This window comes from Monodon monoceros, unplaced genomic scaffold (genome assembly GCF_005190385.1).
Source record: "Monodon monoceros isolate NGI ecotype Baffin Bay Population unplaced genomic scaffold, NGI_Narwhal_1 Super_Scaffold_20, whole genome shotgun sequence".
Taxonomy (NCBI): domain Eukaryota; kingdom Metazoa; phylum Chordata; class Mammalia; order Artiodactyla; family Monodontidae; genus Monodon; species Monodon monoceros.
Window position 1 is genome coordinate 64,818,816 of NW_021703777.1, and position 14,813 is coordinate 64,833,628.

Sequence of the window (14,813 nt, forward strand, 5' to 3'; positions counted from 1 at the left end):
CAGGCGGGGCCACGAGCCCAGGGTAGGAGCAGGGAGGTGGAGGGAAGCCCGACAGGGACCACGGGCCGAGCAGGGAGGGCCAGCGTCTGCAAGCAGAGGAGAGGAGAGCTCCGTGCACTGGGGGCTTTGCTTAGAGGAGCCGGGGCTGGGCAGCGGAGGGCCGGCTGCCTGGCGTCTAGGCCGTGGCATCAGGCAGACGTGGTGGAGTCCTGGATCCGAATCTGCCACTTAGGAGCTCATTCTTCTGAGCCTCCCTTCTCCGCATCTGTAGCAGGGACTGAAAATGGATTGTGGGGTTGGTGTGGAGAATGGAAGTTATTTCAAGTACCCCCTACAGTGCCTGGCACAGAGGTTTTCAGAAACAGTGAATGTTACCGTCTGTGTGACCCCAGCTTTCATCTCTCTGAGCCTCAGTTTCCTCATCTTTAAACTGGCGGTGGAATTATTACCTTCCTTGCAGGATTCTTCAGAAGATTAAAGGAGATGGATTATAATCTGGGCACACTGTAAATGCTCAGGAAATTCTGATTCCTTTCTCCATTCCCCTGTACACACTTACACACCCCTCCCTTCCCCTACCCAGGTGGCAAAGGGAGCCATCCCCTACCCGGGTGGGAGAAGGCCATTTCTCAGTGCCATATGATTATAGATCAGAAATTAAAACCAAAGAGGAATTCAGAGTATAATGAAAGGGATGAACAAAGGTAAAGAAATATGAAGCTAAATTCATGAGAAGAAAACATGGTGTATTCTAGAACTATAAATAGTCAAGTCAGCCTGAGACAGTGGACAGAACTGGGACTTGGGTGGTTTCCAGCCGGGAGTCAATCTCTCTCTCCCAGAATGGCCTCCAACAAACCACTTTATCCCCAGGGTAGGCTGGAGCCCTGAGACCCTTTCAACGTGAATTTCTAAAATGAAATGTAAGAGACCGAGTCCAGCGCTGTGGGGATGTGAGGGGCAACGGGGAAGTGCCAGGAGGTCAGGGAGGGCAGCTCACAAAGGAGTAGAGGCCTGCTGTGAGGTCTGCTGACTCTTGGAGCAGGTGGAAAGGAGAGGAGGAAGCAGGGTGCCTCTCATAAACAGAGGACGTCTGGCGCCGCTCAGCACCTTTGCAAGATAAAGCCCCCGGGAAAATTCATCTTCTTTAATTCCAGAACATGGGTAGAAGACCATTGGTAAGTATATAAAGATGAACCTCTCACTCACTGGACATTACTGATATAGCCACATAGAATGAATGAAAACAAACGTGAACAGAATCTAGTCAGAGATCCTTGTCTCACTGCCTTTGAAATGAGACGTTTTTTGGAATCTCATGTGAGCGCTGTTCCCTCCCTCACCCCCCCTCACCCCAACACCTTCTCAGAGGTTCGGTTAGGCCTGAAGTGTAGAAAATTGCTCTCCATGGAAGGAAGGTTTGGGACATCACCAGAAGCCCCGTCAAGAGCAGGCAGGACATTTACCCTGTGGGAAAACAGATTTGAAAATCTGGTACCGTTCCGTAGTAGGCCCTCAACTATTCATTATGGCTGCTTCTCTTGGTCCCAAGGCCCCCTATATGTGGCAGTGGCCCATATATGAAATATTATAAAGGACTAAGAAAATTGAATATAGTCAGAAGACATTGATTCATGCCCTTTGTGTGAACTCGAGGACATCACTCGAAACTCAGAGCCTGTTTTTCTCATCTGTAAAATGGTCGTATTACCTCCCCCGCCCTCCCCACTGGTTTATCCTGAGGGTTAAATGAGGTCAGGTATGTGAAAGCACTACACAGACAAATATAAGGTGTGACTATTTGCCCATAAAGGTGGTGACTCACTTAGCTTGTATGAAAGGTCTCCCAGGCTCGGATGGAAGCAGATGAGAGGCCTGGCAGTTTTAGCACACCACCTGGGGCAGGTGCTACATGGGAGGGGTTCCTGAACAGCCCCGGATCAACTGCTATGAGCTTCTGCAAAATGAGAACGAAGTGCACTTTCTGAAAGCAGCATACCCAAGGAAGATTTGCCAAATAGAGCACATATGGAGAAACAGTGGTCTTGTGTAGAAGCATGATCTTCACGGCTTAGCCAAGCGATCTCTGATCAACATAAAATATAGGGCCAGACATTTGTCTTAGGTTTACCTGGAGGATCAGGAAGGAAATGAATAGGAGATGTGCTTTACTCTTGACTAGAAAGCAGCAAATTACAATTTACAACTCTCACAGGCCGGGGCCTTTGACAAGTTATTTAACTTGTTTTCAAGCCTGTTTCCTCATCTGTAAAAGGGGGATAAGAAGAGAATGCGCTTCAGTGGTTTGTCGTGAGACTTAAGTGCTCACCCCAGGAAGGTATCATGCCCGACTCGACGTGCCCAAGAAGTACAAGGTGCCGAGTAATACTTTGTCTGAAGGACAGAAGGTGAACGTTTCAATTAAGACCAAGTCAGACGTCTCCTCTTTTAAAATGAGCTTTATTGTACATAAAATAAATTAATTACAGTTTAAGCCAAAAGCATGAGTGGCTTTTTAAAGTGCATCTGTGTAGGAGATTTGGCGGTCACCCCTGCATCTGTTCACTCGCTTTAAGATAGTGTTTCCGTAGTTAAGCCACAACTCGGCCAGGTCTAGAAACAACCCAGCATCATTGCTGTGTTTACACAAATCAGACCAAAATAAATGGACACACTTTGTTTTTCTGTACCTGATGGAACGATTAAAAAAAAAAAATTATACAGTCTCACAATTACTCAAAGTCTGGGGCTGAAGAGTTTGTGTTCTCAACCACTCAACACGTACCCAACTCAGCATACTCACCCCATGTCAGGAGGATGCAGGCCCATAAGCTTACACATGTCTGTATATATAACATTCGGCCCATAAACTCCACCCTTTTTAGTGGGGTGGGGTAGTATTTTCTCCTGTTCTTTAAAAGAAAAAGAAATCTGGGTATCCTTCAGGTTAGAAGGGCATTCTATAAGGAAGCGTATTCCAGAGACACATATACTCGTGTAAGAAAAGCAATTCTTCCTCTTGGGAGGAGGGAAAAAAAAAAAAAGGAAAAGAAAGAAAGAAGAAAAAAAAAAAGAGGAAAGCCTTTGAATGCTTAATCCATTCTTTCATTCCCAATGTAAATCACATCAATATATTGGCTGAAATTACAACTGACTGTCATTTACAAGGTAGTTAACAAAATCCCCAGTGATCGTGCCCCGTCCCCACTCCAGAGGAAAAGACATGGAGGACATTTCACGAATTCGGAGGGTGGCAGTGGGCTCGTTCAAGCTGCATCAGTTCTGTCCCCCTGCTCAGGACAACGCTTCCTCGTGTGCAGCAGTTCCATGGGCCCTCCTGGCCCCTCTGCTCCAGCCCTTCCTGGAACCATGAATAACTGCCCGCATCCAACATTCCTGCAGAACCTCGGGCCTCTTCCCGGGAAGACCAAACCCCCTTGAGCAGCTCGGCGTCAGACAGAGGTGACAGTCCTGACTTTGGCAGAGAGGGCTTGCTTGAACCTCCTCTTGAGGTCCTGCATGTTGGGGGACTTGGGCCTGGGGATGAGGGAGGTCCGTCGCTTCTCTGGCGTGCCACTGGGCTGCTGTTTGTGACTCACTTCCTTGCACAGCACGTGGAAAGCGCTGTAGACGTCGTTGTCGTTCTCGCTGACGGACACCTCGTAGAAGGAGCAGCCCAGCATGCTGGCCAGCTGCAGTCCAAGCTGAGGGTCCACCTGCCTGATGTGCAGCAGGTCGGCCTTGTTGGCCACGACGACCACGGGCAGCCGAGTGCCCGGGTGCAGCTGCTGCACGTGCTGGTGGAGCGGGCCGGTGAGTTCGTAGCTCTTGTAGTCGGTGATGGAGAAGACGATCACCACAGCGTCTGCCCAGCGGATGCATCTATTCAGCTGCTCGGTGCAGCTCAGGCCGTTCTCGTGGACCTGAAAGAGAGGGATGACGGCAAGGTGAAGGGTGAGGGCCGGAGAGAGCCCTGGCTCAGCTGGAGAGAGAATTCAAAAAGCCCTTAGCGGGAACACCAGGTTGCAGGCCGTAAACAAGTTCTATCCCCCCCACGCTTCAGCTTTCTCGACAATATGTTGATCCAGCTGCACGGAGCTGGAATAAATAACAGAGCAGCTCACCACACTCGAGTGGAAAATTGACCTGCAGAGAACTCCATGCAGAGAGACTTTGTAGTTGCATAAAATGGGAAATTAACTGGCTAGACAGTAAGTCTGGGGAAGTAAAGATAGGAGCTGGAAGCATTTAAACCTGGATAACTGCCCAGTTCAAGAGGGAAAAAAAAAAAATACACACGCGCGCATGGCTCTTTGTCTATAGCGTAACTTTCCACCATATAAAAATGATTCCAAGTGTTTGGAGACTATACCTAGATGTTTGATTTCTAATGCCAAAAACACAAATGTAAAAACTGACCTTTTTAACCATAGCAAGGGCATTTTGCCAAATCCAAGTGTGTTTGGTTTGGTCTTTCCTGCTGGGTAGAGTCCTCCTACGAGAAGATTTCTGCCCCTTAGCCAAGTCTCCCAAATTAAGCCAGGCTAAGACTGACCAACAGCCAGATACAACTGAAGTGTCAAACAACATATAAAAGCCTAGTGACTCCCCAAGTCTCTCTCCTTCTTCAGCAAGAGGTACTTTGGAAACAATCGAACAATTCCACGGCCAAGCAGACTCCCCTTTGATCTAGTCACATATCTCAGATACTCACCTGAATACCTGGAGTGTCTTGAACCTGAATAGCCAGGGTTTCACCTTCTATTTGGACTTGTCTGGTATAGAGATTACCTATAAAGGCAAAATTTAAAAAAAAAAAGATTATGTCCTTCCTTCTTGTACAACTTTTAAAACATTGTGGGATATTTTTTTAACTTAGAAATTATAACCTGAACCAATGCACAAAAATATGCTGTAGTTTATTCTGTTTAATGGGCTTATTTCAGATTTTTTTTTAAACAACTGCAATTTTAACCCCGTATTAGCAGGTTTATTAAAACTAGGACAAAGCTTGTACATTTTTGGAACCTTAGCTGTCGAATTTTAAACGAAGGTTCCATGTTTAGAGAATTTCCTTGAAAAAAATTTTTCTTGTTCAGCATGTGTGGAATTTGCTTTATTTTAGTACTTATCGCTCTTTGGCATAAATTTATATTCTAGCTATTAGATATAATGGTTTGGTGGGCAAATACTGTTAGTAAATTCACAACCAACATAATCAGTTGGAATATAAGTGTAACATAACATAGCTGACTCTACATCAAAGCACAAGGCTGCCATGCCTTATCTTGGGATGGTTTATATAGTGCGTTCCAAATAATCCCCTGTAGGTACTTCATATGGTCTAAGGAATTAAACAATTTGCTAACAGAGCATAGGTAGAAAGCCCTTAAGCCTCCCCAGTGGATATTCTTAATCATAGGGATTGAAAAAGTGTTCTATCATTTATTCAGGAACTCTCCTCCTAAAATTTTACCATTTAGTTATTTTTCTTTGTTAAGAAAAGAGAACTTTAGGTTTACAACTGCTCTCCTTTGGCCTTTGCTTTAAAAGGTCACCTCTGAAAGGCAGCCAGCAGAGAGGGCGAGGGGTAGGGGGAGGAGCTGGCCATCTTTTTTTTTTTTTTTTTTATGACTTTTGCAGGAGTGTTTTGAAGGGAGAGGCTCTTGAGTACAAAGGGTGCTTCCAACTGGGGTCCCTATAGTTAAAACATACCAAGGGGAATACTTTCAGGCACTTGATAAAATGATGAATGGGCTTGGAATGGAATGAGGCCAGATGGCAGTTATGGGAAGGGGGGGGAGCACGGGACGGGGGCAAGGGAAGTTGCAAGTGGCAGGATCCCAGTGCTCAGACTGTCACTCTGAAGGAACCTGCCTGGTAGACACTGAAAAAAAAAAAAGGGAACAGCAGTACTGGTGCAAGCTGACAGCATTTTCCTCAAATACATTTCCTCACCTGCATTTCTTTCATAGTCACCGATGAATCGTTTGGTGAGGAACCGGACCACCAGAGCTGCAGGTCAGAAAAGAGAAGGGAAAGAGAATTAACCTTGGCACAAGAAGTTAGGTTGGTCTCCACCCCTCCCCCAACCTAAAAAGCAACTCTCAGAGAAAGCCAGCCGACCACCACGTGAAATTCCTACCCTGCAGCGACGGGGAGGGGGCTGGAAGGCGTCGTGAATTATGGCTCTGTCCAGCTGGATGGGTCATTTGGTCCACCACCATCCTCGGAGCCCGGCTGAGCCACACCTAAGCCTTCCCGCAGACAAATGTCTTTCCTAACCTTAAAGATCTCCAGGAGAGGTTACGTTCACTAACTCCCCTTTCTGTGCCAGGGACTGCCAGAGGCTCAAGAACCCCAGAATTCGAATCCCAGTTGTGTCGGTGGTGTAGAGGGTCGTCTGGCCATCAGCAGTTTGTTTCCCTCATCTGATGAAGGAGGAGAGTGGAAACGAAGATGGCTGAGGTCCCTCCCGAGGGGCAGCGGATCAGTAGGAGAGGGTGGGCGATCCGGCTGCAGCTCCCACCTCTCCCCCACGCCTCGTTTAACCGCAACTCTCAGTGGGGGCCGCCCAACTCCAGCCCCAGAGGTAAGCGGGTTCTCGCCGGAGCGCTAAGACTCACCTGTCTTGCCCACGCCACTGGCGCCCACCACAGCGATCTTGACCAGGCGGCGACCCGCCGCCCCCAGGCAGCAATCGGCGGCGGCTACGCTGCCCGGGGCGGGGTACTCGGCGATAGTGCACATGTTCTGAATGAGGCGCATCGCCGCTTCGGCAGGGGCTTCAGCGCGCGGGACGGGACCTGCGAGACAGGAAGAGGCTCGCGCTACGCAGGAGCGGGCTGGTGGACCGGGCAGGGGGCTCCGCGGTATTAAAAAAAAAAGAAAGAAAGAAAAAGAAAAAAAGCCCCGGAGCGGGCGCGGCGGGAGACTCCGGCTGGCTCGGGTTCCAGGCTGGGAGTGCAGCAGGGCTGCGCGCGCGCTGTTTTCTCCGGAGCCGGCCCCACCCCTTGTTTCCCGCGGCCAATCCCTGGGCTCCCTGCGCGAGGCCCCGCCCCCGGCGCCGCTCCGCGCGCGCCACGCCCCTGGGGTCGCCCAGAGCCAGTGCGGGGCCCCGTGAGCCTCGGAGAAAATGGGGCAGCCAGCAACAGGAGGCAACGGGTGGGCCGGAGCCGACGGCGCAGCCAATGGCGGCAGCCAAGGAGGGCGGTGCCGGGCACGGGCCGGGGTTCCGCTGTGCCGGGACAGGGCACGTGCTGTGGCTGCGGGGTTGGGGGCGCCTCAGTTCCGGGAAGCGGGGCTCGGTCTGGGGGCGGCTGTGGGGGATGCCTCTTGGCCTGTCTGCCTGCCGTCCCCGAAGAGCGCGGCCTCGGACCCCCATTAGCATTCCCAGGCATCTGCACCCGCCAGGTGCCCAGCCCGCCCGCCCGCCTGCCCACTCCCCGCAGCCAACTGACTGATCGGCCAGCTCCGCCCACCCTCGGGGAACCTGCGCCCGGGAGGCCGGGGCCTCGAGGGTGTGAGCGCTCGGGGTCGCCCGTCTGGCTGCCCGGCCTCGTGCCTGTCTCCTTAATTTGGGTCGTGATTGTACTGACTTGGGTGCATCCGGAGTGGCATCCTGGATCATAGATTTGGCTACAGTGGCAATCAGTAACAAAGACCCCCGTACCCGCTCCCCTGAAATGTGACTTTAACTTTGGGGAAAAATAAAGTCACCCAGTTTGCTCTAGCTCTTGTTGGCAGGGTGGCGGATCACTCACCCTCTGACAAGCTCACGTGAACACACATACGGTCGAGTGCATGTACAGCATACCCAGAGGCAAATCTAGAAGTAATTATAGAACAAGCTTTCTAGCGCCTCACACGCACTCACACCTCCTCCAAGAGCTATGAAAAGGAAAGAAACAGTTATCCCAGCTGTCTCTGGATACTGACTAGATTGGGAGGCAGATATCAGAAAGCGTCTGCACTTAGTCTCTGGTTATGAGGGATGGCAAGCTTACTTAAGTGACTTGATGCCAATTTGCGCTCATAAAATCCCAAGCTCCACCCCTTACATTCTCACCACAGAAAGGCGTCTTCAGTGGTAGGCTGAATTCCCCATCCAAGCAACATTCTGTGGCTGGAACTGCTGTAAAATGTCAACAAACACTCAGGCTGACCACCTCCCCATTCCCTCCATCTCACCCCCTCTCCTTCCCACCCTCCTAACCTGGTGGGCCCCCAAATGTTCCAGAGGCTTTTATCCTAAAGACAAATGACAGCAAACACTGTGGCACTGGGTCCACACCCACGTTAAAGGTTGAAACGTAAAAGTAAAGTAAACCAATTCCCTTATCTACACATGCCAGGCATCTAGTTTGACTCCTCCTTGCAACCTTGACTTAATTGACCAGGTATTTGACAGAATTTATGATGCAGACCCAGTTCAGACGTTGAGATGAACCCTCGGGCCTATCACGGTTTAGATGTTTGCAGGAATTCAAGGACGAAATAGAGTAATCTCAAATGGCTCAGCAGCAAGTCTTCTAGGATGGGCAACATAATTAGCAAGGTGCACAACCTTAATAAACACAAGAAAAGGTTGACTTCTGGGGAGGTCACAGGAATGAAAGAAATTCAGCCATTTGAGTCAGAAGGGAAAAGAGTATATCCAAAATGCACTATGTTTTTCTGCATGGTTTAAATCAAACCTGAATTTTGCTCTTCATAAAAATTGCAAAAACGTACTATGTTTTTTGCCATAAAATCAAACTTAGCAAGACTATAATTACAGGTAACCATGTACTTTTCAACGCCCCCCCCAGGAAAAAAAGCCTGTAATTCTGTCATGCTTATGTGGTAAAATAATTATGTAGTCTAAAGTTTTTGTTTAACTGCTTTTTACACACACACACCACACACAGAGACATGACGAAAGTTGTCAAGGGGAATTTTGCTTTGAATCATTTTAGCTTCTGGGGCTTGATTTTCAGTACCATGAGCCTGTACCAAGCCTGTGAGTCTTCTGTCTGAAACACGAAGGCTGAATTTGGTATTCTTATTTTAGGTCTAAGAGATCTGGCTGTGCTTTAAAGAACACAGAAAAGAAAGAAAGAAGAGAAAGATGGAGAAAATCTCTTCAAATTCCAAACGTCTAGCAAATAGCCCACCTCCATGCCACTCTGCCTCGGTGGACGACACGAGAGCTACCCCTTCTAAGAAATTCATAGAATTAATAAAAAGGAAGGGGAAGGGGCAGGAGAACTGATATACATTGAAGGCTTGTTTTATTTCAGGCTGTGGGCTAGGGATTCAGCAGACAAAAATCTCCTTTTACCTTTTACCTCTTCCTAAGAGGTAGGTGTCATCATTACCTCCTGTTGCAGTTTTCTGTTGCTGCTTTAGATGTCCAAGATGCCTTCTTCAGTGACATGTCTGCATTTCAGTTGGAATGGCTGGAACAGCTGGGACTGGCCAGCATCTCTCCCTGCCTGCCTCCCACTTTGGTTAGCTCAGGCCCCCTCCCAGCATGGCAGGTGGCTTCCCTTAGAAGGAGTATTCTAAGAAAGGAAGCGGAAGTGGTCAATCTCTTAAGGCCAGTGCATGGAAACTGGCACAGCATCACTTCAGCTATATTCTGATGGTCAGTCCCAGAACCCACCCAGATTAAAGGGCAAGGGGCATAGATCCCACCTTTAGAGGGGAGTAATGTCAAAGAATTTGTGGCCATCTGTAATTCACCACCCTTCCATTTTATAAATGAGGAAACAAAGTCTTGCTTTAAAACTCCTTCAGGGTCATATATCCTATAAAAAACAGAGCCAAATCTGAAAAGGATGAGTAACACAGAAAATATCCGGGATGTTCACCATGAGATGGTCTCCTGTGATGCCATGCTATAGTGGTTAAACTGTTCTCTCTCTCTCGGCACCCACCTCTGGTTAACCTAACACACTAGAAATGGAAAGGAAGGTGAGTGTGAACCCACCATTTCCTCCACACTTTTCTCAGCATCCCAAAGAACATAGGGGACCAACAAAGGAGAGTTTGGGCCCTACCTTACATTTCATTTTCAATTATAAAAGAGTATAAGGAGATTCTTTTTCAACGGATGGCTTTGAGACCACTGTTCAAGACCACTGTTTTCGTTGCTTTTACGTACTCTGTATTGACACCCCTCTCTGCTTTTCTGAACTGTTTTCCTACAGCCTGGCACAGGGAGTATTTACTGATGTCACTTGCTCAGATCCTTTTCCATTCTTTAGTGAGAGCACCTCAATTTTCCTTTGGAAAACTCCTTTGCCCCATTTCATGTTGCTCTGATGATGGCAATGGGGAGATACCAATCCCTAATTGCAGGAGTAGATACAAATAAGCCTCAGGGATTCGTTCAGGGCTGGGCCAGTGAAATATCTCCCTGAGAGGTTTTGTTTTGTTTTTTTGTGGTACGCGGGCCTCTCACTGTCGTGGCCTCTCCCATTGCGGAGCACAGGCTCCGGACGTGCAGGCTCAGCGGCCATGGCTCACGGGGCCAGCCGCTCCACGGCATGTGGGATCTTCCCGGACCGGGGCACGAACCCGTGTCCCCTGCATCGGCAGGCGGACTCTCAACCACTGCGCCACCAGGGAAGCCCCTGCCTGAGAGTTTTGCTGGGGGAAGGGGTGCTTCATTTGCACTGATGTTAATCAGCTGGTAGAAAGTGAGCCTGGAGCTCCAGGTAACCATCCTGCCACCATGTGGGGAAGTCTGCCTCAGAATGAAGCCAACCCACAAGAAAGCAAAGTCAACAGGCAGAGAGGCAGGACCCTGATGGCATCTTTTCTAGCTCTGCATTCAGCCATACCTCAAAATCCAGACTCACTCCTTGAAATTCCCAGTTACAGGGGTCAACACAGTTGCTTTCGAGATTAGGCTAGTTTGAGTTGGGTCTCTGTCACCTGCACTGAACGTGGCTTCACACACCCTGTTTGTGTGCAACTGTGGTCTCTGCACAAGCATCAGCAACATCCCTCATTCAGAACTCTGAGCTCAGCCGTACCCTGCAATCTATAGAAACACGCACACAACTGAAAGGATATTAGTACGTCCAGACAATGGAGTATTCAGCACTAGACAGAAATGAGCTATCAAGCCACAAAAAGCCATGGAGGAAGCTTACATGCATATGACTAAGTAAAAGAAGCCAATCTGAAAAGCCTACATACTGTATGATCCCAACTTTATGACATCCTCCAAAAGGCAAAACTAAGAAGAGGGCAAAAGGATCAGTGGTTGCCATGGGGACCAGGGATGGAGGGATGAACAGGTGAAGCACAGAGGCTTTTTAGGGCAGTGAAACTACTCTGTATGATACTACAGTGGTGGTTACATGTCTTTATACAGTTGTCCAAACCCATAGAATGTACAACACCAAGAACGAACCCTAATGTTAACTATGGGCTTTGGGTGATGGTGATGTGTCAGTGTAAGTTCATCAGTTGAAACAAATGTACCACTCTGGTGAGGGATGTTGATAACTGGGGGAGGCTCTGTGTCTGGGGGACGGGGCACGGGCTGCATATGGGAAGTCTGTACCTTCTGCTCAATGTTGCTGTGAATCTAAAACTGCTCGAAAAATAATCTATTAAAAAAAAAATATATATATATATATATGAAAGGGCATCTAGTCCAACTTTCTCCTGCAATATCCCTGCTAAGAGATTGTCCAACCTAATCTAGAATTCTTCCAGTGATGGGAAGTACTCACCATCCACAGCAGCACATTTATACTGAGCTGTTATCTTTTCTCCTAGAGCCCCCTTCCTGAAAGGCAGACATTGGCATCCTCACCAGCTTTCCAAACACCTGATCCATTGCTCCTTTGCCTTCCATAGTAGTTTGGAAAGGACTAAAGGACTGATAAGGGAAAAGGAAAGGTGCTTGCCTACGCATGGACGTGTAAAGGAACAGGAAACACCGGAGATGCGTCGCCTGCATCTTCACTAAGGATGACTTGTGATAGAGTTTTTATCATTCAATTTTAAAAATGAAAAAGAACCATGGCTCAGAAGCAGCACCTGGATGAAAGAGGGGAGAGAATTCATTTTGAGCTGCTCATTTTCTAAGAGCTCTGTAAGCGTGGAAATAGAAAGAGATAGAAGTAAGCATAATGGAAGGTTTTCACCCAATGGCTCTGTGCACCATGTGTTGGATGTCTTGCAGTTCTATGGATTCCGCTACAGAGAGCTATGCCTGGTACACAGTGGGGATGTGATGATTTTTTTAAATTGTCAACCTTCTTTTTAGTAGAGGCTGGGACGAAAGGTAGAATCACTAAGTTCAAAAGGCAAAGGAGGGAAGGCAGATTGGAACTCAAATAAAAAGAACACAACACACACACACACACACACACACACACACACACACACACCCCTTGCCATTAGAAAGATCACCAACTGACCAGAACACTTTAACTTTGAAAAAAGTAAGATCTTTAAGTTCCTCGAATGGGCCTTCCCTCCCCTCCACATACCTTGGTCGGTTTCTATGGTAGCAAATGGCCCACACTCTCCCCTCCCTTTCCACACTCAGGGAGAAAGAAGGACTAGTGTTCTACAGTTATATTCCCTTGCTACTCTATTAGGTTTTATCTTTCTTATTCTGGAAGGTTTCCTCCACCCTCTTTCTCTATTTCAATGTAATATATAAACTGAAGGTAAAAGAAAAAGTGGAAATAATTCTCCTTTTCATTCAGGGCAAAATCTGAGATTTTCTTCTCCTCTCAATGATTTAAGTCTTAATAGCCTAAGTCGTTTTTCTGGCGACACAGAAGACCTATTTGATAAGTAATCTGGTGGCAATAGCTCAGAATATATTCAAGTTTTAAACATTACTTGGAACAGCTAGTGAATTTTCACTGTGTTTTCATGGAGAGTAGGAAAACTCACAGGGCTCGTTTTCCCAAAGCCTTTTAAAACGTTGAGCATTAGGAACTGACAGGACTGCATTATTGATAAAGCCATGGTTAGGAGTTCTCGTCATTAAATGAAAGGTCTTAAAATATTGGAGCTAGACAGTGCTGACTTTCTCTGAGATCATTTCTTCTTCTTTTCTCCAGTGGAAAGAACCCTTCAAGCATACAAGGATCCTGCTGCTTCTCTCTCCAACCCATCATTTGTACAGAAGACTAAGGAGCCGAGGGGAATAAGTATCAGTCCCCCAGAAATGATTGCTCTTGGGACACTTGACGGGCTACTGGGATCAGGTGATACACACAAACAGAAATGGTTCAGAAAGATTCAGACAACTGAGCCAATTGTTTAGCAGAATCTTTGGTTCCAAATTCCTCCGTAGATTGGACACATCTAATATTTGCCCTCCGACTTTCCCTTGGGGTGCTTGAAAGTTCACCTAAGGACACTTCAGGCCTCCTTATTTGTCTTTGCAGAGAAGACAAAGCCTCTCCTCACAGCCTCAACTCCTTAGCATAATGTTCGAAGCTAAAAGGAAATCAAAACTTCATACATATCCACCTATGTTATGAGAGAACAAGCTTCACTTCCCTCCATTGCCTGAATCACCTGGATGGTGGAATGAAACCTTGTTTGGGGCCAAAGCCACTGATTCTCGTTGCTTTGTCCGGCTCTCAAAAATCACAGGAACCATCAAATTCTTTCTAAGCTCTAATCAGCATCCCTGGCTCAGGGTATTCAGGAGTATCTAAAATATCATGGGTCATAGTGTGAACTATAGAAATGGGGCCCCGAGGTAGCAGAGATATGTAAGTTACTTGGTTTGTGAACATGGAAACGGTGATGTGATCATTTCTTTAACAAGCATGAAATTCAGTCACTGCCTAAAAACATTTTCATTCTAATGGTATTCTGTGAGAGTTTAGGATTTTCACCAATGCATTGTTAATGCATCTCCCTTCTGATTGAAAAAGAAAATGGATAGCAGATGAGAAAAATTTGATGCGATCGTTTTTAGGAAATGCACAAATGACTCACGTACTCACTTGATTTGACAGGAGTACTGGTTTCTATATAAAGAAGCAACCTAGTCCCAAAATAGAGCTGCACATAGCAGAAAGTAGCTTGTAGAAGAATTACACATTCCAAGCCTGAGGAGCATGAAGTTTGGTATGCTGGGGCATCTCTGCTGGGAATGTTCTGTGAGGTCCATTATTAATTCATTTGGAATGTAAAGTTAGCTGCTCCAGGATCTTAACTGTTTTACAAGATAGGAAAACTCCCGTGTATTTTGAGACAATTCTTAACTGGCTCTAAAAGAAAACAACAACAACTTAACTTTCTTGCAAAGAATGTGTACCCCCATTCTAACTAAAAAATATATTTAGCTCAATGGTAAATAAATTATAACAGATTTTGTGCCATACATATGTTGAATGTCCATTGAGATTAGGCACATGAAAGTACCTGGTAAATTGTAAACGTTTAAGCCTTTTATATCTTCGTTATGAAAATGAAGTGGAGTTCTTTTTCCAGCCTGGATTGTCCCGTGATCAATTGTTGGGAAGTAGTCTATTAACAGCTCAGTCAAATCCTCTCCCAAATCCCTCCTTACCTGGACCTGGATGAGGAGACAGGGTGAAAAGAGCCAGGCTGAAGCCTTTCTTGTGTTTATTTGCCATAACAGCCGGTAGAGCCAGGAGCCAAGGCATTCCTCTCTCCCTATCTGCAGGCAAGAGATGGAACCATGTCTTCTGGATGAGCTAGTGCACTGCTTATCAACCAGACCCGCTGTGATTCTAGGGCAGAATGTGGCAGGCTCCCTGAGGTAACAGCACACACCCAGCCCAAGAACATTGTGGAGAACAATTTCCAGA

General features: G+C 47.1%; 1 protein-coding gene across 1 annotated transcript; it reads right to left on the reverse strand.

Moving 5' to 3' along the window:
- Nucleotides 1-2,445: 2,445 nt before the first annotated feature.
- RASL11B (RAS like family 11 member B) lies at nucleotides 2,446-7,240 on the reverse strand. Its single transcript, XM_029234650.1, has 4 exons — nucleotides 6,627-7,240; nucleotides 5,959-6,015; nucleotides 4,715-4,791; nucleotides 2,446-3,923 (listed from the first exon to the last, which is right to left on the reverse strand). Exons 1-4 carry the CDS (start codon nucleotides 6,766-6,768, stop codon nucleotides 3,453-3,455), a joined length of 747 nt encoding a protein of 248 aa, XP_029090483.1. The 5' UTR covers nucleotides 6,769-7,240; the 3' UTR covers nucleotides 2,446-3,452.
- Between the last annotated feature and the right edge of the window lie 7,573 nt (nucleotides 7,241-14,813).